At 55.6% G+C, this 25,154-nt stretch overlaps 4 protein-coding genes and 4 pseudogenes across 7 annotated transcripts; all 8 read right to left on the bottom strand.

The window, feature by feature from the left end:
* Positions 1 to 432: 432 nt before the first annotated feature.
* Positions 433 to 2,256, bottom strand: LOC100581058 (choriogonadotropin subunit beta 3-like). Of its 2 annotated transcripts, XM_030821025.1 has the most exons (3): positions 1,520 to 2,256; positions 1,000 to 1,167; positions 433 to 764 (listed from the first exon to the last, which is right to left on the bottom strand). In XM_030821025.1, exons 1-3 carry the CDS (start codon positions 1,532 to 1,534, stop codon positions 453 to 455), a joined length of 495 nt encoding a protein of 164 aa, XP_030676885.1. In that variant the 5' UTR covers positions 1,535 to 2,256; the 3' UTR covers positions 433 to 452. The 2 variants fall into 2 exon arrangements, with proteins under 2 accessions (XP_030676885.1, XP_030676884.1); XM_030821024.1 differs by lacking the exon at positions 1,520 to 2,256 and having other exon boundaries at positions 1,000 to 1,320.
* Positions 1,786 to 6,159, bottom strand: LOC100581382 (annotated as a pseudogene).
* A 470-nt stretch (positions 6,160 to 6,629) lies between these two features.
* On the bottom strand, positions 6,630 to 7,734 carry LOC100590631 (choriogonadotropin subunit beta 3). Its single transcript, XM_030821026.1, has 3 exons — positions 7,717 to 7,734; positions 7,197 to 7,364; positions 6,630 to 6,961 (listed from the first exon to the last, which is right to left on the bottom strand). The coding sequence occupies exons 1-3, from the start codon at positions 7,729 to 7,731 to the stop codon at positions 6,650 to 6,652; spliced, it is 495 nt and encodes a 164-aa protein (XP_030676886.1). The 5' UTR covers positions 7,732 to 7,734; the 3' UTR covers positions 6,630 to 6,649.
* A 524-nt stretch (positions 7,735 to 8,258) lies between these two features.
* On the bottom strand, positions 8,259 to 12,413 carry LOC100590964 (annotated as a pseudogene).
* Positions 12,414 to 12,965: 552 nt separating this feature from the next.
* LOC105740367 (choriogonadotropin subunit beta 3-like) lies at positions 12,966 to 13,756 on the bottom strand. Its single transcript, XM_012509821.2, has 2 exons — positions 13,533 to 13,756; positions 12,966 to 13,297 (listed from the first exon to the last, which is right to left on the bottom strand). Exons 1-2 carry the CDS (start codon positions 13,689 to 13,691, stop codon positions 12,986 to 12,988), a joined length of 471 nt encoding a protein of 156 aa, XP_012365275.2. The 5' UTR covers positions 13,692 to 13,756; the 3' UTR covers positions 12,966 to 12,985.
* A 1,769-nt stretch (positions 13,757 to 15,525) lies between these two features.
* Positions 15,526 to 18,683, bottom strand: LOC115837033 (annotated as a pseudogene).
* A 556-nt stretch (positions 18,684 to 19,239) lies between these two features.
* On the bottom strand, positions 19,240 to 20,351 carry LOC115830395 (choriogonadotropin subunit beta 3). 3 transcript variants are annotated; one of them, XM_030821884.1, is made up of 3 exons: positions 20,209 to 20,351; positions 19,808 to 19,975; positions 19,240 to 19,571 (listed from the first exon to the last, which is right to left on the bottom strand). In XM_030821884.1, the coding sequence occupies exons 2-3, from the start codon at positions 19,964 to 19,966 to the stop codon at positions 19,260 to 19,262; spliced, it is 471 nt and encodes a 156-aa protein (XP_030677744.1). In that variant the 5' UTR covers positions 19,967 to 19,975; positions 20,209 to 20,351; the 3' UTR covers positions 19,240 to 19,259. The 3 variants fall into 3 exon arrangements, with proteins under 3 accessions (XP_030677744.1, XP_030677743.1, XP_030677746.1); XM_030821883.1 differs by having other exon boundaries at positions 20,198 to 20,351; XM_030821886.1 differs by having other exon boundaries at positions 20,328 to 20,345.
* Positions 20,352 to 21,828: 1,477 nt separating this feature from the next.
* Positions 21,829 to 25,066, bottom strand: LOC115830413 (annotated as a pseudogene).
* Positions 25,067 to 25,154: the final 88 nt, after the last annotated feature.

Raw genomic sequence — 25,154 nt, forward strand, 5'->3', positions numbered from 1 at the left:
TGGAGGTCATCCCCCATCTCGACCCTGTTTTCTTTCTGTCTTTCTTTCCTTTCCTTTCCTTTCCTTTTTTTGAGATGGAGTCTCGCTCTGTCGTGCAGGCTGGAGTGCAGTGGCATGATCTGGGCTCACTGCAAGCTCCCCCTCCCAGGTTCACTCCATTCTCCTGCAAGCGCCGCCACCAAGCCGGGATAAGTTTTTGTATGTTTAGTAGAGAAGGGGTTTCTCCCCGTTAGCCAGGATGGTCTCGATCTCCTGACCTCATGATCCGCCCGCCTGGGCCTCCCAAAGTGGTGGCGTGAACCACCGCGCCCAGCGGTCCACCCTGTTTTCTACAGAGTTCTGATACTGTGACTCCGTATAAAATGGTTTGGAAGCTGGACCCACCCTGTGTGTGTGTGGTTGCCCTGAGCCCACAGAAAGACACCTCCAGAGTGCGGATTGAGAAGCTTTAATTATGGGCGGATCCGGGCGTCTGCGGGCTCCGGAAGTCGGGATGGACTCGGAAGGCTGGGGGGAGGGGCCTTTGAGGAAGAGGAGTCCTGGAAGCGGGGGTCGTCACAGGTCCAGGGGTGGTCCTTGGGACCCCCGCAGTCAGTGGTGCTGCGGCGGCAGAGTCCACATTGACAGCTGAGAGCCACGGCGTAGGAGACCACGGGGTTCACGCCGCGCCGGCAGCCAGAGAGCCGGATGGACTCGAAGCGCACATCGCGGTAGTTGCACACCGCCTGAGGCAGGGGCGGCATGACGGACTGCAGCACCCTCGTCTGGAAGCCGTGTGAGTTGGGGAATGAGCATGTGCCTGGGGCCAGCGCCTCAGCTGAGCTCCCCAGCGGCCCCACAGGTCTCAGACTCACAAGTCCAGGAAGCCCTCTGTTCCTGCCCTCCCACACCCCATTCCCCAGCCCCTGACCGGAGAGGCAGACCACCCTTCCTCCCCTGCTGCCTCTGTGGGTCTGGCCCTGAGGTGGCAGCATCTGCCCCTGGCCCCAGGCAGCTCACCTTGGTGGCACAGTAGCCGGCACAGATGGTGGTGTTGACGGTGATGCACACGGAGCAGCCTTCCTTCTCGATCGGCAGGGTGGCATTGACGGGGTGGCACCGTGGCCGAAGCGGCTCACTGGATGCCCATGCCCCGCCCATGCTCAGCAGCAGCAACATCAGCAGCCCCTGGGACAAGGACACTGGTTCACCCGGGTCGGAGACCGGAGCCCTGAGCCCTGGCCTTCCCATCCCCCGGGGTACACCACCCACAAAGACCCAGAGACCCTTCCTGGCATCTCCTATTCGGGACCCACCACCCGGACACCTGCCTTTCAGAGCCCACCCCACAGCCCAGAGGACCTGAGATACCCCAACATTTCAGATCCCAACCCTCAGGAACTGCCCCAGCTGAAGCTTACTGGGGGTCATGTCCCTCCAGAAAGAGGCCTCCTTCCACAGCTCACACGGGTCTGCCCCTTCACATGCCAGTGATGGCCTGGAAGGAGGTGGAAGGTGCCCAGGGGCCCTGCAGTCTTACCTGGAACATCTCCATCCTTGGTGCGTCCCCTGCCTCGTGTACCTGGCTTTATACCTTGGGGTTGTGGGGGCGGCAAGGCCACCAGGAGGTGGTAGGATGCTGTGGTGAGCTCGACACTAACCCCTCGGGGGGCGAAAGGTAGACAAGGCCAGGGAGGCGCAGGAGTGGCTCAGCGGAGCACACCAGCCCTCTCCCCTCAGTGGTCCAGCGCCAAGGGTGAGGCGGAGACCACGGTGAAGTGACCTCAGAGACTGAGTCCTCGAGTGCTAGGGACTAGTCGAGGCTGGAGGCACAGGGAGTAGGGTGTAGGAAGGCCTGCCTCTGCCTATGGTGGGGTCTTGGGAACCAGGAGGAGGCCGTGACCCGAGAAAGGTGCTGGACTGAAGCCTCAACCCTCCTGTACTTGAGGCTTTCCTGTGCCACAGTCCAACCTCCCAGGAGGGGCGCGGCTTCAGACTTAGCTTCTGCCCAATGAGAGAGGGTCTCCCCGTGACTGTGCTGCCAGGTTAGCCACTTGACCCAGATGCCCCCAAGGAGGGATTCAGCCTGAGCCCCACCTCTCCCTTAGGGACCTCCGCCCACCCTACCCTCAAGCCAGGATGCCCAGAGAGGTCCCCGGAAATGCGTGTGCTTCAGGTGATTTAACTGATTATTGAATAGGCCCTCAGGGCGTGTGTCCTGCCCGCGGGGCCGCAGCCTTCGAGGACATTATCTGGACTTACTCCCTTCCCCGCGATGCCATCAAGCTGGACAATTTTAAGGTCTCTTTCTTTCCCAATGTAGGGTATAGGTTGGCACAGGAAAGAGGGCTAGAAACCTGACTTCAGCTCCCCGCCCAGGGCTTAACTCTCCAGCATCCTGATCACTTCTCATTCAACCTTGCTTATACTCCCGCTGTGATCAGTAGCTCCTTATCTCAAAACAGAATATTCTAAGCCAACCCCGGCCCGCTCTCACCAAGTAAGGTTTCTCATTTGAACCCCAGCTCCCAGATACTTAAAGACCTTCTATAGACCATGTTCTCAAGGTCCCCTGGCCATCTGCTTGCATGTTCCAGTTTCTCTCCTCCCCCATCCACATCATGAAATGTGCCCTCCCACTCCCCAGGATGAGCAAGGTGGTGTCCTCTGTGACTGAGCAGTCAGCAACTGAACACCAAAGCTCACCAATGATCAAATCCATGAGAGTTGATCTGAGGAGTTATGTATTAGGACTAAGAAAGAGTAAACACTCAGTAAACAGTGGCTGTTATTATCATCATCATCATCATTATTACCCTCAGGTTCCCCCAGGAGAACTCCTATTCAACTTTCAAAACCTCATGTGGTTGCACCCATCCTGCAGAGATTGAGCTCAAATTCAGAGAGTTGTGATTTTGTGATGATTTGATGAGTTCCCGAACTGGGGTCCGTAGAGCAGCTGGGCCAACCCTGAGGTCTCTCAGCATCCAGCTCTGTTCTTTTTCTGCCTGACCAGTTCCTGGGTATAAGTCCCAGGCCTGGCCAGTCCAGCTGAGGAGTGTGCAGACACAGGCACTTTCAATTTGAATCCTTCGCCAGTCCACACGGCCCTGGGCATCAGCGGTCAATGCCCGCACCTAGGACTGCTTGGCCTTGCGCTCAGACACCCAGTGCCCCCGGTCCACACCCTGGTGACTGCCCCCTCCACCTACCCCCGGGCCACCTTCCTCAGAGTTATCGTCCTCAAAGTGGGTGACAAAGAAGTGCTGGCAGAGGGAAGTGCTGCCAGCTGCCGGCACCTCGCCGAACACCTCCACCTCTAGGCCGCCCAAGTCCACAGCGGTCCGGGGGTCTGTCACCCAGACACTAACTGCATCACAGAGGGCCAGCTCACCCTTATGACTCGCCAGTGCAGTATCGCTCACCCCACCCTGGCCGCGATTGGCCCGGTGCCTGCTGACTCACGAAAGGCCCCAGTCTCCAGCAGGAAGACCAGAGGGGGCCCGGCAGCGGCACCCCTAGACAGGACCACTCGGGGGAAAAGAAGGTACCATGCTGGAGCAGGAAAAGGGGACAATGTGCAGGGTGGGGATTAGGACTCTATTGGCACACTGGGGAGGGGGAAAATGAGGGGGATGCGGAGGGAGTCTGGGGGAGGGGGAGTATCTCTCAGAGCACATGGAGACAGGGAAAAGGAGGCTGGGATTAGAGAAGAAGATAAACACTTCAGTGGGGACAGAAGTTTGGAACCCCAGGGGAGGCTTGCCTGCCAGGATTTTGGGGAGGCCCTTGCTCTAGAAGTTTCGGGGACTCCATTTTTAGGACTTGCATATCGCCCAACTTGTAGATTAATAATAAATAGTCAACAACAACAGGTCAGGCACTGTGTCTCACACCTGTAATCCCAGCACTTTGGGAGGCTGAGGCGGGTGGATGACTTGAGATCAGGAGTTCGAGAGCAGCCTGGCCAACACTGTGAAACAACATCTCTACTAATAATACCAAAATTAGCCAGGCGTGGTTCTGCGCCCCTGTAATCTAAGCTACTCTGGAGGCTGAGGCAGGAGAATCACTTGAACTCGGGAGGCCGAGATTGCAGTGAGCCAAGATCGTGTCACTGCACTTCTGCCTGGACAACACAGTGAGACGCTGTCTCACAAAAATAAAAATAAAAATAAGGCCGGGCGTGGTGGCTGACGCTTGCAATCCCAGCATTGTCGGAGGCTGAGGGGGGTGCATCACCTGAGGTCAGGACTTCGAGACGAGCCTGGCCAACATGGTGAAACCTTGTCTCTACTAAAAAAAATACAAAAATTAGCTAGGTGTGGTGGTGCAGGCCTGTAGTCCCAGCTACTCGGGAGGCTGAGGCAGGAGAATCGCTTGAAACCCACAAGCAGATGTGAAGTGAGCCAAGATCGCGCCACTGCACTCCAGCCTGGGTGACAGGGTGAGACTCCGTCTAAAAAAATAAATAAATGAATAAAATAAAAATAAATGTACAAAATATTCAACTACTATTACTCAATAGCAACAGATGGTAAAATACAGGCTCAGAGAAATTAATGATTTGTGACCGGTCACACAGCCAACAAATGGCAGAGATGGGACTTCACCTCTGGGCAACTGCACTCTGCCATCGTTCCTGTAGAATTCTGAGGAACCGAGAGTCTTGTATCTTGAAGGACGTTCCAATCAATTTTTTATTTTTTTTGAGGCAGAGTCTCGCTCTTTCGCCCAGACTGGACTGCAGTGGCTCGATCTCAGCTCACTGCAAGCTCTGCCTCCCGGGTTCACGCCATTCTCCTGTCTCAGCCTCCCGAGTAGCTGGGACTACAGGCGCCCACCACCACGCCTGGCTAATTTTTTCTATTTTTTAGTAGAGACGGGGTTTCCCTGTGTTAGCCAGGATGGTCTGGCTCTCCTGACCTTGTGATCTGCCCCCCTCGGCCTCCCAAAGTGCTGGGATTACAGGCATGAGCCACTGCGCCCAGGCCAATTCTTTTTTTTTTTTTTCGAGACAGAGTCTCACTCTGTCTGGCCAGGCTGGAGTACATTGGCACAATCCCGGCTCACTGTAACGCCTGCCTCCGAGATTCAAGTGATTCTCCTGCCTCAGCCTTCTGAGTAACTGGAATTACAAGCGCCTGCCACCGTGCCCAGCTAATTTTTGTATTTTTAGTAGAGATGGGGTTTCACCACGTTGGCCACACTGGTCTCAAACTCACAACCTCCAGTGGTACTCCTGCCCTGGCCTCCCAGAGTGCTGGGATTATAGGCGTGAGACACCACCCCGGCCCTAAACAAATTGTTTTAAGACGAGGTCTCCCTATGTTTCCCCACTGCACTTGAACTCCTGGGCTCAAGCAGTCCTCCTGCTGTGGCTCCTGAGTAGCTGGGACTACAGACTCAAGCCACCACGCCTGGCCACATTCCACAATTTAGAGAAAGTCCACAACCTGGAATCCTAGGGAGACCCCGATTCCCCTCAAAACTGCCACTAAGAAGGTAAAACCCTGCCCCTCTGAGGCAGGCTTCAGTTTCCCTGTGTGTGAAATTGACTTGGCGCTGGGAGAGGCTGGTGGAGGCGTGGATTTTGCAGTTTCCCTACAACATTCTGGAAGCCTGTGGTTTTGGGAAAGGGTGGCGTGGAGAAGACTGGGAAACAACCAGTGGTTACCAGAGCTGGAGCACCTCCTCCGCCTCCGAGCTCTAGGACTGGGAACCCCAGGCTTCGGGGGCCCCTGTGGAGGACGCAGGTGGCCCCCTCTTTCCTGACATCTCAGGAGAGGGAGGGGCAACTGGCTAGGGGAAGAAAAGAACAGGAAGGGTATACAGCCAGGTGGGGAAGGGGCCAAATCCCTGAACAACCCCTTCCCAGAGTCCCTCTTCAAGTGCAGGGTACCCAAGAGTCAAGGCCCCGCCCCCTTTCCAGAGGCCCCTTTTCTACCCAGGTGATGGCTCCTGGCTGGGATGGGAGGCAGATGGAGGGAGGGGATGGGGGAGGAGGGGAAGGGAGAGGCAGTGGATGAAGGAGAATGGAAGAGATGACATCCCCCTCAGCCCATTGATCCCATTCAGGTCCCCACCCCCCACCTGCACTGCCAGTGCCAACCTCAGAGGGAGGAAGAGGGAGCTCGGCTTAGAAGGCTCAGGCCCTGCCCCCTGGGCCAAACCGATCATGTGGCCTTCCCTCTCCCCACAGAAGGCCCGACCATGGACACCTCCTGACCTGGAGGTCATCCCCCATCTCCACCCTGTTTTCCCTTCTTCCTTTCCTTTTCTTTTTTTGAGATGGCGTCTCGCTCTGTCGTGCAGGTTGGAGTGCAGTGGCATGATCTGGGCTCACTGCAAGCTCCCCCTCCCAGGTTCACTCCATTCTCCTGCAAGCGCCCGCCAACAAGCCCGGATAAGTTTTTGTATTTTTAGTAGAGAAGGGGTTTCTCCGTGTCAGCCGGGATGGTCTTGATCTCCTGACCTCATGATCCGCCCGCCTAGGCCTCCCAAAGTGGTGGCGTGAACCACCGCGCCCAGCGGTCCACCCTGTTTTCTACAGAGTTCTGATACTGTGACTCCGTATAAAATGGTTTGGAAGCTGGACCCACCCTGTGTGTGTGTGGTTGCCCTGAGCCCACAGAAGGACACCTCCAGAGTGCGGATTGAGAAGCTTTAATTATGGGCGGATCCGGGCGTCTGCGGGCTCCGGAAGTCGGGATGGACTCGGAAGGCTGGGGGGAGGGGCCTTTGAGGAAGAGGAGTCCTGGAAGCGGGGGTCGTCACAGGTCCAGGGGTGGTCCTTGGGACCCCCACAGTCAGTGGTGCTGCGGCGGCAGAGTCCACATTGACAGCTGAGAGCCACGGCGTAGGAGACCACGGGGTTCACGCCGCGCCGGCAGCCAGAGAGCCGGATGGACTCGAAGCGCACATCGCGGTAGTTGCACACCGCCTGAGGCAGGGGCGGCATGACGGACTGCAGCACCCTCGTCTGGAAGCCGTGTGAGTTGGGGAATGAGCATGTGCCTGGGGCCAGCGCCTCAGCTGAGCTCCCCAGGGGCCCCACAGGTCTCAGACTCACAAGTCCAGGAAGCCCTCTGTTCCTGCCCTCCCACACGCCATTCCCCAGCCCCTGACCGGAGAGGCAGACCACCCTTCCTCCCCTGCTGCCTCTGTGGGTCTGGCCCTGAGGTGGCAGCATCTGCCCCTGGCCCCAGGCAGCTCACCTTGGTGGCACAGTAGCCGGCACAGATGGTGGTGTTGACGGTGACGCACACGGAGCAGCCTTCCTTCTCGATAGGCAGGGTGGCATTGACGGGGTGGCACCGTGGCCGAAGCGGCTCACTGGATGCCCATGCCCCGCCCATGCTCAGCAGCAGCAACATCAGCAGCCCCTGGGACAAGGACACTGGTTCACCCGGGTCAGAGACCGGAGCCCTGAGCCCTGGCCTTCCCATCCCCCGGGGTACACCACCCACAAAGACCCAGAGACCCTTCCTGGCATCTCCTATTCAGGACCCACCACCCGGACACCTGCCTTTCAGAGCCCACCCCACAGCCCAGAGGACCTGAGATACCCCAACATTTGAGATCCCCACCCTCAGGAACTGCCCCACCTGAAGCTTACTGGGGGTCATGTCCCTCCAGAAAGAGGTCTCCTTCCACAGCTCACACGGGTCTGCCCCTTCACATGCCAGTGATGGCCTGGAAGGAGGTGGAAGGTGCCCAGGGGCCCTGCAGTCTTACCTGGAACATCTCCATCCTTGGTGCGTCACCTGTCTCCTGTACCTGGCTTTATACCTCGGGGTTGTGGGGGCAGCAAGGCCACCAGGAGGTGGTAGGATGCTGGGATGAGCTCGACACTAACCCCTCGGGGGGCGAAAGGTAGACAAGGCCAGGGAGGCGCAGGAGTGGCTCAGCGGAGCACCCCAGCCCTCTCCCCTCAGTGGTCCAGCGCCAAGGGTGAGGCGGAGACCACGGTGAAGTGACCTCAGAGGGACTAGTCGAGGCTGGAGGCACAGGGAGTAGGGTGTAGGAAGGCCTGTCTCTGCCTATCGTGGGGTCTTGGGAGCCAGGAGGAGGCCGTGACCCGAGAAAGGTGCTGGACTGAAGCCTCAACCCTCCTGTACTTGAGGCTTTGCTGCATCAAGTCCAACCTCCCAGGGGGGCGCGGCTTCGGACTTAGCTTCTGCCCAATGAGAGAGTTCTTCCCTGTGACTGTGCTGCCAGGGAAGCCACTTGACCCAGATGCCCCCAAGGAGGGATTCAGCCCGAGCCCCACCTCTCCCTTAGGGACCTCCGCCCACCCTACCCTCAAGCCAGGATGCCCGGAGAGGTCCCCGGAAATGCGTGTGCTTCAGGTGACTTAACTGATTATTGAATAGGCCCTCCGGGTGTGTCCTGCCCGCGGGGCCGCAGCCTTCGAGGACATTATCTGGACTTAGTCCCTTCCCCACGATGCCATCGAGCTGGACAATTTTAAAGTCTGTTTCTTTCCCAATGTAGGGTATAGGTTGGCACAGGGAAGAGGGCTAGAAACCTGACTTCAGCTCCCTGCCCAGGGCTCAACTCTCCAGCATCCTGATCACGTCTCATTCAACCTTGCTTATACTCCCCCTGTGATCTGTAGCTCATTATCTCAAAACATAATATTCTAAGCCAACCCCTGCCCGCTCTCACCAAGTAAGATTTCTCATTTGAACCCCAGCTCCCAGATACTTTAAGGCCTTCTGTAGACCATGTTCTCAAGGTCCCCTGGCCATCTGCTTGCATGTTCCAGTTTCTCTCCTCCCCCATCCACATCATGAAATGTGCCCTCCCACTCCCCAGGATGAGCAAGGTGGTGTCCTCTGTGACTGAGCAGTCAGCAACTGAACACCAAAGCTCACCAATGATCAAATCCATGAGAGTTGATCTGAGTTATGTATTAGGGCTAAGAAAGAGTAAACACTCAGTAAATAGTGGCTGTTATCATCATCATCATCATCATTATTACTCTCAGGTTCCCCCAGGAGAACTCCTATTCAACCTTCAAAACCCCATGTGGTTGCACCCATCCTGCAGAGATTGAGCTCAAATTCAGAGAGTTGTGATTTTGTGATGATTTGATGAGTTCCCGAACTGGGGTCCGTAGAGCAGCTGGGCCAACCCTGAGGTATCTCAGCATCCAGCTCTGTTCTTTTTCTGCCTGACCAGTTCCTTGGTATAAGTCCCAGGCCCGGCCAGTCCGGCTGAGGAGTGTGCAGACACAGACACTGTCAGTTTGAATCCTTCGCCAGTCCGCACGGCCCTGGGCATCAGCGGTCAATGCCCGCACATAGGACTGCTTGGCCTTGCACTCAGACACCCGGTGCCTCCTGTCCACACCCTGGCAGCAGCCCCCTCCACCTACCCCTGGGCTACCTTGCTCAGAGTTATGGGCCTGGAAGCGGGTGACAAAGAACTACTGGCGGAGGGAACTGCCCCCAGCTGCAGGCACCTCGCCCAACACCTCCACCTCCAGGCCGCCCAAGTCCACAGCGGTCCGGGGATCTGTCACCCAGACACTAACTGCATCGCAGAGGGCCAGCTCACCCTTATGACTCGCCAGTGCAGTATCGCTCACCCCATGATGGCTGCGGTTGGCCAGGTGCCTGCTCACTTCCGAAAGGCCCCAGTCTCCAGCAGGAAGACCAGAGGGGGCCCGGCAGCAACACCCCTAGACAGGACCAGTCGGGGGAAAAGAAGGTCCCACTTTGGGGCAGGGAAAGGGGACAATGTGGAGGAGAGGGGTTGGGACTCCATTGACACACTGGGGAGGGGGAAAATGAGGGGAATGGGGAGGGAGTCTGGGGGAGGGGGAGTATCTCTGAGATCACTTGGAGACAGGGAAAAGGAGGCTGGGATTAGAGAAGAGGATAAACACTTCAGTGGGGACAGAAGTTTGGAACCCCAGGGGAGGCTTGGCTGCCAGGATTGTGGGGAAGCCCTTGCTCTAGAAGTTTGGGGGATGCTATATATAAGACTTGCATAACGCCCAACTTGTAGATTAATAATAAATATTCAAAAACTACAAGTCAGGCACCGTGGCTCACACCTGTAATCCCAGCACTTTGGGAGGCTGAGGCTGGTGGATGACTTGAGGTCAGGAGTTGGAGAGCAGCCTGGCCAACACTGTGAAACAACATGTCTACTAATAATACCAAAATTAGCCGGGCCTGGTTCTGCGTGCCCTGTAATCTCAGCTACTCCGGAGGCTGAGGCAGGAGAATCGCTTGAACCCGGGAGGCCGAGATTGCAGTGAGCCCAGATCATGCCACTGCACTTCCGCCTGGAAAACAGAGTGAAACTCTGTCTAAAAAAAAAAATAATAAGGCCGGTCATGGTGGCTGACGCTTGGAATCCCAGCATTGTCGGAGGCTGAGGTGGGCAGATCAGCCGAGGTGAGGAGTTCCAGAGCAGCCTGACCAACATGGAGAAACCCCATCTCTACTAAAAATACAAAATATCCTCGGGCGTGATGGTACATGCCTATAATCCCAGCTACTTGGGAGGCTGAGGCAGGAGAATTGCTTGAACCCAGGAGGCGGAGGTTGCAGTGAGCCAACATCTCACCATTGCACTTCAGCCCGGGCTACAAGAACGAAGCTCCATCTCATATAATAATAATAATAAAATAAAAATAAAAAATATTCGGCTGGGCACATGGCTCACACCTCTAATCCCAGCACTTTGGGAAGCCTAGGTGGTTGAATCACCTGAGGTCAGGACTTGGAGAGCAGCCTGGCCAACATGGTGAAACCTTGTCTCTACTAAAAAAAATACAAAAATAAGTTGGGTGTGGTGGTGCACGCCTGTAGTCCCAGCTATTCCGAAGGCTGAGGCAGGAAAATTGCTTGAACCCGGGAGGCAGAGGTACAGTGAGCCGAGATCACGCCACTGCACTCCAGCCTGGGTAACAGGGTGAGACTCCGTCTCAAAAAAAAAAAAAAAATAAAATAAAATAAAAATAAAAATGAAAAATATTCAACTACTATTACTTAATAGCAACAGATGGTAAAATATAGGCTCTTAGAAATTAATGATTTGTGCCCGGTCACACAGCCGACAAAAGGCAGAGATGGGACTTCACCTCTGGGCAACTGCACTCTGCCATCCTTCCTGTAGAACTCTGAGGAACCGACAGTCTTGCATCTTGGAGGATGTTCCAATCCATTACTTGTTTGTTTGTTTTTGTTTTGAGACAGAGTCTCACTCTCTCTGGCCAGGCTGGAGTACAGTGGCACAATCCCGGCTCACTGTAATACCTGCCTCTTGAGTTCAAGTGATTCTCCTGCCTCAGCCTTCTGAGTAACTGGAATTATAAGCACCTGCCACCGTGCCCAACTAATTTTTGTATTTTTAGTAGAGATGGGGTTTCACCACGTTGGCCAGACTGGTCTCAAACTCCCAACCTCCAGTGATACTTCTGCCCTGGCCTCCCAGAGTGCTGGGATTATAGGCGTGAGACACCACCCCTGGCCCTAAACAAATTGTTTTAATATGAGGTCTCCCTATGTTACTCCACTGCACTTGAATTCCTGGACTCAAGCAGTCCTCCTGCTGTGGCTCCTGAGTAGCTGGGACTACAGACTCAAGCCACCACGCCTGGCCACATTCCACAATTTAGAGAAAGTCCACAACCTGGAATTATAGGGAGACCCCGATTCCCCTCAAAACTGCCACTAAGAAGGTAAAACCCGGCCCCTCTGAGGCAGGCTTCAGTTTCCCTGTGTGTGAAATTGACTTGGCGCTGGGAGAGGCTGGTGGAGGCGTGGATTTTGCAGTTTCCCTACAACATTCTGGAAGCCTGTGGTTCTGGGAAAGGGTGGCGTGGAGAAGACTGGGACACAACCAGTGGTTACCAGAGCTGGAGCACCTCCTCCACCTCCAAACTCTAGGACTGGGAACCCCAGGCTTCAGGGGCCCCTGTGGAGGACGCAGGTGGCCCCCTCTTTCCTGACATCTCAGGAGAGGGAGGGGCAACTGGCTAGGGGAAGAAAAGAACAGGAAGGGTATACAGCCAGGTGGGGAAGGGGCCAAATCCCTGAACAACCCCTTCCCAGAGTTCCTCTTCAAGTTCAGGGTGCCCGAGTCAAGGCCCCGCCCCCTTTCCAGAGGCCCCTTTTCTACCCAGGTGATGGCTCCTGGCTGGGATGGGAGGCAGATGGATGGAGGGGATGGGGGAGGAGGGGAAGGGAGAGGCAGTGGATGAAAGAGAATGGAAGTGATGACATCCTCCTTAGCCCATTGATCCCATTCAGATCCCCACTCCCCACCTGCACTGCCAGGGCCAGCCTCAGAGGGAGGAAGAGGGAGCTCCGCTTAGAAGGCTCAGGCCCTGCCCCCTGGGCCACACCGATCATGTGGCCTTCCCTCTCCCCACAGAAGGCCAGACGATGGACACCTCCTGAGCTGGAGGTCATCCCCCATCTCTACCCTGTTTTCTTTCTTTCTTTTCTCTTTCTTTCTTTCTTTCTTTCTTTCTTTCTTTCTTTCTTTCTTTCTTTCTTTCTTTCTTTCTTCTTTCGTTCTTTCTTTCTCTCTTTCTTCCTTTCTTTCCTTTCTTTTTTCTTTTTTGAGATGGCGTCTCGCTCTGTTGTGCAGGCTGGAGTGCAGTGGCATGATCTCGGCTCACTGCAAGCTCCCCCTCCCAGGTTCACTCCATTCTCCTGCCTCAGCCTCCCAAGTAGCTTGGACTACAAGCGCCCGCCACCAAGACCGGAGAAGTTCTCGTATTTTTAGTAGAAACGGGGTGTCACCGTGTTAGCCAGGATGGTCTCCATCTGCTGACCTCATGATCCGCCCGCCTAGGCCTCCCAAAGTGGTGGGATTACAGGCTTGAACCACCGGGCCCAGCGGTCCAACTTGTTTTCTACAGAGTTCTGATACTGTGACTCCGTATAAAATGGTTTGGAAGCTGGACCCACCCTGTGTGTGTGTGGTTGCCCTGAGCCCACAGAAAGACACCTCCAGAGTGCGGATTGAGAAGCTTTAATTATGGGCGGATCCGGGCGTCTGCGGGCTCCGGAAGTCGGGATGGACTCGGAAGGCTGGGGGGAGGGGCCTTTGAGGAAGAGGAGTCCTGGAAGCGGGGGTCGTCACAGGTCCAGGGGTGGTCCTTGGGACCCCCGCAGTCAGTGGTGCTGCGGCGGCAGAGTCCACATTGACAGCTGAGAGCCACGGCGTAGGAGACCACGGGGTTCACGCCGCGCCGGCAGCCAGAGAGCCGGATGGACTCGAAGCGCACATCGCGGTAGTTGCACACCGCCTGAGGCAGGGGCGGCATGAGGGACTGCAGCACCCTCGTCTGGAAGCCGTGTGAGTTGGGGAATCAGCATGTGCCTGGGGCCAGCGCCTCAGCTGAGCTCCCCAGCGGCCCCACAGGTCTCAGACTCACAAGTCCAGGAAGCCCTCTGTTCCTGCCCTCCCACACCCCATTCCCCAGCCCCTGACCGGAGAGGCAGACCACCCTTCCTCCCCTGCTGCCTCTGTGGGTCTGGCCCTGAGGTGGCAGCATCTGCCCCTGGCCCCAGGCAGCTCACCTTGGTGGCGCAGTAGCCGGCACAGATGGTGGTGTTGACGGTGACGCACACGGAGCAGCCTTCCTTCTCGATCGGCAGGGTGGCATTGACGGGGTGGCACCGTGGCCGAAGCGGCTCACTGGATGCCCATGCCCCGCCCATGCTCAGCAGCAGCAACATCAGCAGCCCCTGGGACAAGGACACTGGTTCACCCGGGTCGGAGACCGGAGCCCTGAGCCCTGGCCTTCCCATCCCCCGGGGTACACCACCCACAAAGACCCAGAGACCCTTCCTGGCATCTCCTATTCAGGACCCACCACCCGGACACCTGCCTTTCAGAGCCCACCCCACAGCCCAGAGGACCTGAGATACCCCAACATTTCAGATCCCCACCCTCAGGAACTGCCCCACCTGAAGCTTACTGGGGGTCATGTCCCTCCAGAAGGAGGTCTCCTTCCACAGCTGACACGGGTCTGCCCCTTCTCATGCCAGTGATGGCCTGGAAGGAGGTGGAAGGTGCCCAAGGGCCCTGCAGTCTTACCTGGAACATCTCCATCCTTGGTGCGTCACCTGTCTCGTGTACCTGGCTTTATACCTCGGGGTTGTGGGGGCAGCAAGGCCACCAGGAGGTGGTAGGATGCTGGGATGAGCTCGACACTAACCCCTCGGGGGGCGAAAGGTAGACAAGGCCAGGGAGGCGCAGGAGTGGCTCAGCGGAGCACCCCAGCCCTCTCCCCTCAGTGGTCTAGCGCCAAGGGTGAGGCGGAGACCACGGTGAAGTGACCTCAGAGGGACTAGTCGAGGCTGGAGGCACAGGGAGTAGGGTGTAGGAAGGCCTGTCTCTGCCTATCGTGGGGTCTTGGGAACCAGGAGGAGGCCGTCACCCGAGAAAGGTGCTGGACTGAAGCCTCAACCCTCCTGTACTTGAGGCTTTCCTGTGCCACAGTCCAACCTCCCAGGGGGGCGCGGCTTCGGACTTAGCTTCTGCCCAATGAGAGAGTTCTTCCCCGTGACTGTGCTGCCAGGGAAGCCACTTGACCCAGATGCCCCCAAGGAGGGATTCAGCCTGATCCCCACCTCTCCCTTAGGGACCTCCGCCCACCCTACCCTCAAGCCAGGATGCCCGGAGAGGTCCCCGGAAATGCGTGTGCTTCAGGTGATTTAACTGATTATTGAATAGGCCCTCAGGGGGTGTGTCCTGCCCGCGGGGCCGCAGCCTTCGAGGACATTATCTGGACTTAGTCCCTTCCCCACGATGCCATCAAGCTGGACAATTTTAAAGTCTGTTTCTTTCCCAATGTAGGGTGTAGGTTGGCACAGGGAAGAGGGCTAGAAACCTGACTTCAGCTCCCTGCCCAGGGCTCAACTCTCCAGCATCCTGATCATTTCTCATTCAACCTTGTTATACTCCCCCTGTGATCAGTAGCTCCTTATCTCAAAACAGAATATTCTAAGCCAACCCATGCCCGCTCTCACCAAGTAAGATTTCTCATTTGAACCCCAGCTCCCAGATACTTTAAGGCCTTCTGTAGACCATGTTCTCAAGGTCCCCTGGCCATCTGCTTGCATGTTCGTGTTTCTCTTCTCCCCTATCCACATCATGAAATGTGCCCTCCCACTCCCCAGGTTGGGCAAGGTGGTGCCCTCTGTGACTGAGCAGTCAGCAACTGAACACCAAAGCTCACCAATGATCAAATCCATGAGAGTTGATCTGAGGAGTTATGTATTAGGGCTAAGAAAGAGTAAACACTCAGTAAATAGTGGCTGTTATCATCATCATCATCATCATCATCATCACCCTCAAGTTCCCCTGGGAGAACTCCTGTTCAAACTCCAAAACCCCATGTGGTTTCACCCATCCTGCAGAGATTGAGCTCAAATTCAGAGAGTTGTGATTGTGTGATGATTTGATGAGTTCCCAATCTGCGGTCCTTATAGCAGCTGGGCCATCCCTGAGGTCTCTCAGCACCCAGCTCTGTTCTTTTTCCGTCTGGCCAGTTCCTGGGTATAACCTTCAGGCCCGGCTGAGTAGTGTGCAGACACAGGCAGTGCCAGTTTGAATCCATCACCAGTCTACACGGCCCTGGGCATCAGTGGTCAATGCCTGCACCTAGGACTGCTTGGCCTTGCACTCAGACACCCAGTGTCCCTGGTCCACACCCCGGTGGCAGCCCCCTCCACCCACCCCCGGGCCACTTTCCTCAGTTATTGGCCTTGAAGCAGTTGACAAAGTGCTGGCGGAGGGAACTGCCCCCAGCTGCAGGCACCTTGCCCAACACCTCCACCTCGAGGCCACCCAAGTCCACAGCGGTCCGGGGGTCTGTCACCCAGACACTGACTGCATCGCACACAGCCAGCTCACCCTGATGACTCGTCGGTCCAGTATCGCTCACCCCACCCTGGCTGTGGTTTGCCACGTGCCTGCTGACTCCGGAGTGGCCCCAGTCTCCAGCAGGAAGACCAGAGGGGGCCCGGCAGCAGCAACCCTAGACAGGACCACTCGGGGGAAAAGAAGGTCTCACTTTGGGGCAGGGAAAGGGGACAATGTGGAGGGTGGAGGTTGGGACTCCATTGACACACTGGGGAGGGGGAAAATGCAGGGGATGCAGAGGGAGCCTGGGGGAGGGGGAGCATCTCTGAGATCACTTCGAGACAGGGAAAAAGAGGCTGGGATTAGAGAAGAGGATAAACACTTCAGTGGGGACAGAAGTTTGGAACCCCAGGGTCGGCTTGGCTGCCAGGATTGTGGGGAAGCCCTTGGTCTAGAAGTTTGGGGGACGCTATATATAGGACTTGCATAACGCCCAACTTTTTGATTAATAATAAATATTCAACAACGACAGGTCAGGCACTGTGGCTCACACCTGTAATCCCAGCACTTTGGGAGGCTGAGGCAGGTGGATGACTTGAATTCAGGAGTTGGAGAGCAGCCTGGCCAACACTGTGAAACAACATCTCTACTAATAATACCAAAATTAGCCGGGCGTGGTTCTGCGCGCCTGTAATCTCAGCTACTCAGGAGGCTGAGGCAGGAGAATCGCTTGAACCCAGGAGGCCGAGATTGCAGTGAGCCGAGATCGTGCCACTGCACTTCCGCCTGGAAAACAGAGTGAGACTCTGTCTCAAAAATAATAATAATAATAATAATGCCGGTCATGGTGGCTGACGCTTGGAATCCCAGCATTGTCGGAGGCTGAGGTGGGCGGATCAACTGAGGTGAGGAGTTCCAGACTAACCTGACCAACATGGAGAAACCCCATCTCTACTAAAAATACCAAATATCTTCCGGTGTGATGGTACATGCCTATAATCCCAGCTACTTGGGAGGCTGAGGCAGGAGAATCGCTTGATCCCAGGAGGTGGTGGTTGCAGTGAGCCAAGATCTCATCATTGCACTTCAGCCTGGGCTACAAGAACGAAGCTCCATCTCAAATAATAATAATAATAAAAATAAAATAAAAAAAAATATTCCACTGGGCGCAGTGGCTCACACCTGTAATCCCAGCACTTTGGGAGGCCGAGGCGGGTGAATCACCTGAGGTCAGGACTTTGAGACCAGCCTGGCCAACATGATGAAACCCTGTCTCTACTAAAAAATATACAAAAATTAGCTGGGTGTGGTGGTGCACGCCTGTAGTCCCAGCTACTCAGGAGGCTGAAGCAGGAGAATTGCTTGAACCCAGGAGGCAGAGGTGCAGTGAGCCAAGATTGCGCTATTGCACTCCAGCCTGGGTGACAGGTGGAGACTCCGTCTCAAAAAATAAATAAACAAAATAAAGTAAAATGAAAATAAAAATATTCAACTACTATTACTTAATAGAAACAGATGGCAACATACAGGCTCTGAGAAATTCATGATTTATGCCCGGTCACACAGCCGACAAACGGCAGAGATGGGACTTCACCTCTGGGCAACTGCACTCTGCCATCCTTCCTGTAGAACTCTGAGGAACCGACAGTCATGCATCTTGGAGGATGTTGCAATCAATTTTTTTTTTTTTTTTTTTGAGACAGTCTCACTCTGTCTGGCCAGGCTGGAGTACAGTGCCACAATCCTGGCTCACTGTAACGCCTGCCTCCTGGGTTCAAGTGATTCTCCTGCCTCAGCCTTCTGAGTAACTGGAATTACAAGCGCCTGCCACCATGCCCAGCTAATTTTTGTATTTTTAGTAGAGATGGGGTTTTACCACGTTGGCCAGACTGATCTCAAATTCCTAACCTCCAGTGATACTCCTGCCCTGGCCTCCCAGAGTGCTGGGATTATAGGCGTGAGACACCACCCCTGGCACCAAACAAATTGTTTTAAGAGGAGGTCTCTCTATGTTTCCCCACTGCACTTGAACTCCAGGGCTCAATCAGTCCTCCTGCTGTGGCTCCTGAGTAGCTGGGACTACAGACTCAAGCCACCACACCTGGCCACATTCCACAATTTAGAGAAAGTCCACAACCTGGAATTATAGGGAGACCCCGATTCCCCTCAAAACTGCCACTAAGGAGGTAAAACCCTGCCCCTCTGAGGCAGGCTTCAGTTTCCCTGTGTGTGAAATTGACCTGGCGCTGGGAGAGGCTGGTGGAGGCCTGGATTTTGCAGTTTCCCTACAACATTCTGGAAGCCTGTGGTTCTGGGAAAGGGTGGCGTGGAGAAGACTGGGACACAACCAGTGGTTACCAGAGCTGGAGCACCTCCTCCGCCTCCGAGCTCTGGGGCTGGGAACCCAAGGCTTCGGGGGCCCCTGTGGAGGACGCAGGTGGCCCCCTCTTTCCTGACATCTCAGGAGAGGGAGGGGCAACTGGCTAGGGGAAGAAAAGAACAGGAAGGGTATACAGCCAGGTGGGGAAGGGGCCAAATTCCTGAACAACACCTTCCCATAGTTCCTCTTCAAGTGCAGGGTACCCAAGAGTCAAGGCCCCGCCCCCTTTCCAGAGGCCCCTTTTCTACCCAGGTGATGGCTCCTGGCTGGGATGGGAGGCAGATGGATGGAGGGGATGGGGGAGGAGGGGAAGGGAGAAGCAGTAGCTGAAGGAGAATGGAATAGATGACATCCCCCTCAGCCCGTTGATCCCATTCAGGTCCCCACCCCCCACCTGCACTGCCAGGGCCAGCCTCAGAGGGAGGAAGAGGGAGCTCCGCTTAGAAGGCTCAGGCCCTGCCCCCTGGGCCACACCGATCATGTGGCCTTCCCTCTCCCCATAGAAGGCCAGACCATGGACACCTCCTGACCTGGAGGTCATCCCCCATCTCCACCCTGTTCTCTTTCTGTCTTTCTTTTCTTTCTCTTTCTTTCTTTTTCTTTCTTTCTTTCGTTCTCTCTCTCTCTTTTTTTTTTTTTTCAGATGGCGTCTCGCTCTGTCGTGCAGGCTGGAGTGCAGTGGCATGATCTCGACTCACTGCAAGCTCCCCCTCCCAGGTTCACTCCATTCTCCTACATCAGCCTCCCAAGTAGCTTGGACTACAACCGCTCGCCAACAAGCCCAGAGAAGTTTTCGTAGTTTTAGTAGAGACGGGGTTTCACCGTGTTAGCAGGATGGTCTTGATCTCCTGACCTCATGATCCGCCCGCCTAGGCCTCCCAAAGTGGTGGGATTACAGGCGTGAACCACCGCGCCCAGCGGTCCACCCTGTTTTCTACAGAGTTCTGATACTGTGACTCCGTATAAAATGGTTTGGAAGCTGGACCCACCCTGTGTGTGTGTGGTTGCCCTGAGCCCACAGAAAGACACCTCCAGAGTGCGGATTGAGAAGCTTTAATTATGGGCGGATCCGGGCGTCTGCGGGCTCCGGAAGTCGGGATGGACTCGGAAGGCTGGGGGGAGGGGCCTTTGAGGAAGAGGAGTCCTGGAAGCGGGGGTCGTCACAGGTCCAGGGGTGGTCCTTGGGACCCCCGCAGTCAGTAGTGCTGCGGCGGCAGAGTCCACATTGACAGCTGAGAGCCACGGCGTAGGAGACCACGGGGTTCACGCCGCGCCGGCAGCCAGAGAGCCGGATGGACTCGAAGCGCACATCGCGGTAGTTGCACACCGCCTGAGGCAGGGGCGGCATGACGGACTGCAGCACCCTCGTCTGGAAGCCGTGTGAGTTGGGGAATCAGCATGTGCCTGGGGCCAGCGCCTCAGCTGAGCTCCCCAGCTGCCCCCACAGGTCTCAGACTCACGAGTCCAGGAAGCCCTCTGTTCCTGCCCTCCCACACCCCATTCCCCAGCCCCTGACCGGAGAGGCAGACCACCCTTCCTCCCCCGCTGCCTCTGTGGGTCTGGCCCTGAGGTGGCAGCATCTGCCCCTGGCCCCAGGCAGCTCACCTTGGTGGCACAGTAGCCGGCACAGATGGTGGTGTTGACGGTGACGCACACGGAGCAGCCTTCCTTCTCGATAGGCAGGGTGGCATTGACGGGGTGGCACCGTGGCCGAAGCGGCTCACTGGATGCCCATGTCCCGCCCATGCTCAGCAGCAGCAACATCAGCAGCCCCTGGGACAAGGACACTGGTTCACCCGGGTCGGAGACCGGAGCCCTGAGCCCTGGCCTTCCCATCCCCCGGGGTACACCACCCACAAAGACCCAGAGACCCTTCCTGGCATCTCCTATTCGGGACCCACCACCGGGACACCTGCCTTTCAGAGCCCACCCCACAGCCCAGAGGACCTGAGATACCTCAACATTTCAGATCCCCACCCTCAGGAACTGCCCCACCTGAAGCTTACTGGGGGTCATGTCCCTCCAGAAAGAGGCCTCCTTCCACAGCTCACACGGGTCTGCCCCTTCTCATGCCAGTGATGGCCTGGAAGGAGGTGGAAGGTGCCCAGGGGCCCTGCAGTCTTACCTGGAACATCTCCATCCTTGGTGCGTCACCTGTCTCGTGTACCTGGCTTTATACCTCGGGGTTGTGGGGGCGGCAAGGCCACCAGGAGGTGGTAGGATGCGGGAGTGAGCTCGACACTAACCCCTCGGGGGCCGAGAGGTAGACAAGGCCAGGGAGGCGCAGGAGTGGCTCAGCGGAGCACACCAGCCCTCTCCCCTCAGTGGTCTAGCGCCAAGGGTGAGGCGGAGACCACGGTGAAGTGACCTCAGAGACTGAGTCGTCGAGTGCTAGGGACTAGTCGAGGCTGGAGGCACAGGGAGCAGGGTGTAGGAAGGCCTGTCTCTGCCTATCGTGGGGTCTTGGGAACCAGGAGGAGGCCGTGACCCGAGAAAGGTGCTGGACTGAAGCCTCAACCCTCCTCTACTTGAGGCTTTCCTGTGCCACAGTCCAACCTCCCAGGAGGGGCACGGCTTTGGACTTAGCTTCTGCCCAATGAGAGAGGGCCTCCCCGTGACTGTGCTGCCAGGTTAGCCACTTGACCCAGATGCCCCCAAGGAGGGATTCAGCCTGAGCCCCACCTCTCCCTTAGGGACCTCCGCCCACCCTACCCTCAAGCCAGGATGCCCAGAGAGGTCCCCGGAAATGCGTGTGCTTCAGGTGACTTAACTGATTATTGAATAGGCCCGCAGGGGGTGTGTCCTGCCCGAGGGGCCGCAGCCTCTGAGGACATTATCTGGACTTAGTCCCTTCCCCGCGATGCCATCGAGCTGGACAATTTTAAAGTCTGTTTCTTTCCCAATGTAGGGTATAGGTTGGCACAGGAAAGAGGGCTAGAAACCTGACTTCATCTCTCCGCCCAGGGCTCAACTCTCCAGCATCCTGATCACGTCTCATTCAATCTTGCTTATACTCCCCCTGTGATCAATAGCTCATTATCTCAAAACATAATATTCTAAGCCAACCCCTGCCCGCTCTCACCAAGTAAGGTTTCTCATTTGAACCCCAGCTCCCAGATACTTTAAGGCCTTCTGTAGACCATGTTCTCAAGGTCCCCTGGCCATCTGCTTGCATGTTCCAGTTTCTCTCCTCCCCCATCCACATCATGAAATGTGCCCTCCCACTCCCCAGGACGAGCAAGGTGGTGTCCTCTGTGACTGAGCAGTCAGCAACTGAACACCAAAGCTCACCAATGATCAAATCCATGAGAGTTGATCTGAGGAGTTATATATTAGGGCTAAGAAAGAGTAAACACTCAGTAAATAGTTGCTATCATCATCATCATCATCATCATCATCATCATCATCACCCTCAAGTTCCCCCAGGAGAACTGCTATTCAACCTTCAAAACCCCATTTGGTTTCACCCATTCTGCAGAGATTGAGCTCAAATTCAGAGAGTTGTGATTGTGTGATGATTTGATGAGTTCCCAATCTGCGGTCCTTAGAGCAGCTGGGCCAACCCTGAGGTCTCTCAGCATCCAGCTCTGTTCTTTTTCTGCCTGACCAGTTCCTGGGTATAACCCTCAGGCCCTGCCAGTCCGGCTGAGTAGTGTGCAGACACAGGCAGTGCCAATTTGAATCCATCACCAGTCTACACGGCCCTGGGCATCAGTGGTCAATGCCTGCACCTAGGACTGCTTGGCCTTGCACTCAGACACCCAGTGCCCCCGGTCCACACCCTGGTGGCAGCCCCCTCCACGCACCCCCGGGCCACTTTCCTCAGTTATTGGCCTTGAAGCGGGTGACAAAGTGCTGGCGGAGGGAACTGCTCCCAGCTGCAGGCACCTCGCCCAACACCTCCACCTCGAGGCCACCCAAGTCCACAGGTGTCCGGGGGTCTGTCACCCAGACACTGACTGCATCGCACACAGCCAGCTCACCGTGATGACTCGTCGGTCCAGTATCGCTCACCCCACGCTGGCTGTGGTTGGCTGGGTGCCTGCTGACTCCCGAATGGCCCCAGTCTCCAGCAGGAAGACCAGAGGGGGCCCAGCAGCGGCAACCCTAGACAGGACCACTCGGGGGGGGGAAAAGAAGGTCCCACTTTGGGGCAGGGAAAGGGGACAATGTGGAGGGTGGAAGTTGGGACTCCATTGACACACTGGGGAGGGGGAAAATGAAGGGGATGCGGAGGGAGCCTGGGGGAGGGGGAATATCTCTGAGATCACTTGGAGACAGGGAAAAGGAGGCTGGGATTAGAGAAGAGGATAAACACTTCAGTGGGGACAGAAGTTTGGGACCCCAGGGTTGGCTTGGCTGCTAGGATTGTGGGGAAGCCCTTGCTCTAGAAGTTTGGGGGACGCTATATATAGGACTTGCATAACGCCCAACTTGTAGGTTAATAATAATATTCAACAACGACAGGTCAGGCACCGTGGCTCACACCTGTAATCCCAGCACTTTGGGAGGCTGAGGCTGGTGGATGACTTTGAGGTCAGGAGTTGGAGAGCAGCCTGGCCAACACTGTGAAACAACCTCTCTACTAATAATACCAAAATTAGCCGGGTGTGGTTCTGCGCGCCTGTAATCTCAGCTACTCAGGAGGCTGAGGCAGGAGAATCGCTTGAACCCGGGAGGCCGAGATTGCAGTGAGCTCAGATTGTGCCACTGCACTTCTGTCTGGAAAACAGAGTGAGACTCTGTCTCAAAAATAATAATAATAATAATAATAATAATAATAATAAGGCCGGTCATGGTGGCTGACGCTTGGAATCCCAGCATTGTCGGAGGCTGAGGTGGGCGGATCAACTGAGGTGAGGAGTTCCAGACTAACCTGACCAACATGGAGAAACCCCATCTCTACTAAAAATACAAAATATCCTCGGGCGTGATGGTACATGCCTATAATACCAGCTACTTGGGAGGCTGAGGCAGGAGAATTGCTTGAACCCAGGAGGCGGAGGTTGCAGTGAGCCAACATCTCACCATTGCACTTCAGCCCAGGCTACGAGAATGAAGCTCCATCTCATATAATAATAATAATAAAGTAGAAATAAAAAATATTCGGCTGGGCACAGTGGCTCACACCTGTAATCCAAGCACTTTGGAAGGCCGAGGCGGGTGAATCACCTGAGGTCAGGACTTTGAGACCAGCCTGGCCAACATGATGAAACCCTGTCTCTACTAAAAAATATACAAAAATTAGCAGGGTGTAGTGGTGCATGCCTGTAGTCCCAGCTACTCAGGAGGCTGAGGCAGGAGAATCGCGTGAACCCGGGAGGCAGAGGTGCAGTGAGCCGAGATCGCGCTATTGCACTCCAGCCTGGGTGACTGGTGGAGACTCTGTCTCAAAAAAATTAATAAAATAAAGTAAAATAAAAATAAAAAATATTCAACTACTATTATTTAATAGCGACAGATGGCAAAATATAGGCTCTGAGAAATTAATGCTTTGTGCCCGGTCACACAGCCCACAAATGGCAGAGATGGGACTTCACCTCTGGGCAACTGCACTCTACCATCCTTCCTGTAGAACTCTGAGGAACCGACGGTCTTTTATCTTGGAGGATGTTCCAATCAATTTTTTTTTTTTTTTTTTTTTTCAGACAGAGTCTCTGTCTGGCCAGGCTGGAGTACAGTGCCACAATCCTGGCTCACTGTAACGCCTGCCTCCTGGGTTCAAGTGATTCTCCTGCCTCAGCCTTCTGAGTAACTGGAATTACAAGCGCCTGCCACCATGCCCAGCTAATTTTTGTATTTTTAGTAGAGATGGGGTTTCACCACGTTGGCCAGACTGGTCTCAAACTCACAACCTCCAGTGGTACTCCTGCCCTGGCCTCCCAGAGTGCTGGGATTATAGGCGTGAGACACTAACCCTGGCCCAAAAATTGTTTTAAGAAGAGGTCTGCCAATGTTTCCCCACTGCACTTGAACTCCTGGGCTCAAGCAGTCCTCCTGCTGTGGCTCCTGAGTAGCTGGGACTACAGACTCAAGTCACCACACCTGGCCACATTCCACAATTTAGAGAAAGTCCACAACCTGGAATCCTAGGGAGACCCCGATTCCCCTCAAAACTGCCACTAAGAAGGTAAAACCCTGCCCCTCTGAGGCAGGCTTCAGTTTCCCTGTGTGTGAAATTGACTTGGCGCTGGGAGAGGCTGGTGGAGGCGTGGATTTTGCAGTTTCTCTACAACATTCTGGAAGCCTGTGGTTTTGGGAAAGGGTGGCGTGGAGAAGACTGGGAAACAACCAGTGGTTACCAGAGCTGGAGCACCTCCTCCGCCTCCGAGCTCTAGGACTGGGAACCCCAGGCTTCGGGGGTCCCTGTGGAGGACGCAGGTGGCCCCCTCTTTCCTGACATCTCAGGAGAGGGAGGGGAAACTGGCTAGGGGAAGAAAAGAACAGGAAGGGTATACAGCCAGGTGGGGAAAGGGCCAAATCCCTGAACAACCCCTTCCCATAGTTCCTCTTCAAGTGCAGGGTACCCAAGGTCAAGGCCTCGCCCCCTTTCCAGAGGCCCCTTTTCTACCCAGGTGATGGCTCCTGGCTGGGAGGGGAAGCAGATGGAGGGAGGCGATGGGGGAGGAGGGGAAGGGAGAGGCAGTGGATGAAGGAGAATGGAAGTGATGACATCCCCCTTAGCCCATTCATCCCATTCAGGTCCCCACACCCCACCTGCACTGCCAATGCCAACCTCAGAAGGAGGAAGAGGGAGCTAGGCTTAGAAGGCTCAGGCCCTGCCCCCTGGGCCACACCGATCATGTGGCCTTCCTTCTCCCCACAGAAGGCCCGACCATGGACACCTCCTGAGCTGGAGGTCATCCCCCATCTCCACCCTGTTTTTTCTTTCTTTTTCTTTCTTTCTTTCTTTCTCTCTTTCTTTCTTTCTTTTCTTTTTTTCTTTCTTTCT

Source organism: Nomascus leucogenys, chromosome 10 (assembly GCF_006542625.1).
Source record: "Nomascus leucogenys isolate Asia chromosome 10, Asia_NLE_v1, whole genome shotgun sequence".
In the NCBI taxonomy this organism is placed as follows: domain Eukaryota; kingdom Metazoa; phylum Chordata; class Mammalia; order Primates; family Hylobatidae; genus Nomascus; species Nomascus leucogenys.

Coding starts and splice junctions, on each gene's coding strand:
- LOC100581058 (XM_030821024.1), bottom strand. CDS start 1,230: ATGGGAAGGCCAGGGCTCAGGGCTCCGGTCTCCGACCCGGGTGAACCA. Junction 765..999: donor CCGGCTACTGTGCCACCAAG/GTGAGCTGCCTG, acceptor CACGGCTTCCAG/ACGAGGGTGCTGCAGTCCGT.
- LOC100590631 (XM_030821026.1), bottom strand. Junction 6,962..7,196: donor CCGGCTACTGTGCCACCAAG/GTGAGCTGCCTG, acceptor CACGGCTTCCAG/ACGAGGGTGCTGCAGTCCGT.
- LOC105740367 (XM_012509821.2), bottom strand. CDS start 13,691: ATGTTGCTGCTGCTGAGCATGGGCGGGGCATGGGCATCCAGTGAGCCG. Junction 13,298..13,532: donor CCGGCTACTGCGCCACCAAG/GTGAGCTGCCTG, acceptor CACGGCTTCCAG/ACGAGGGTGCTGCAGTCCCT.
- LOC115830395 (XM_030821883.1), bottom strand. CDS start 20,218: ATGACCCCCAGTAAGCTTCAG. Junction 19,976..20,197: donor TGACCCCCAGTAAGCTTCAG/GTGGGGCAGTTC, acceptor TCCTTGTCCCAG/GGGCTGCTGATGTTGCTGCT. Junction 19,572..19,807: donor CCGGCTACTGTGCCACCAAG/GTGAGCTGCCTG, acceptor CACGGCTTCCAG/ACGAGGGTGCTGCAGTCCGT.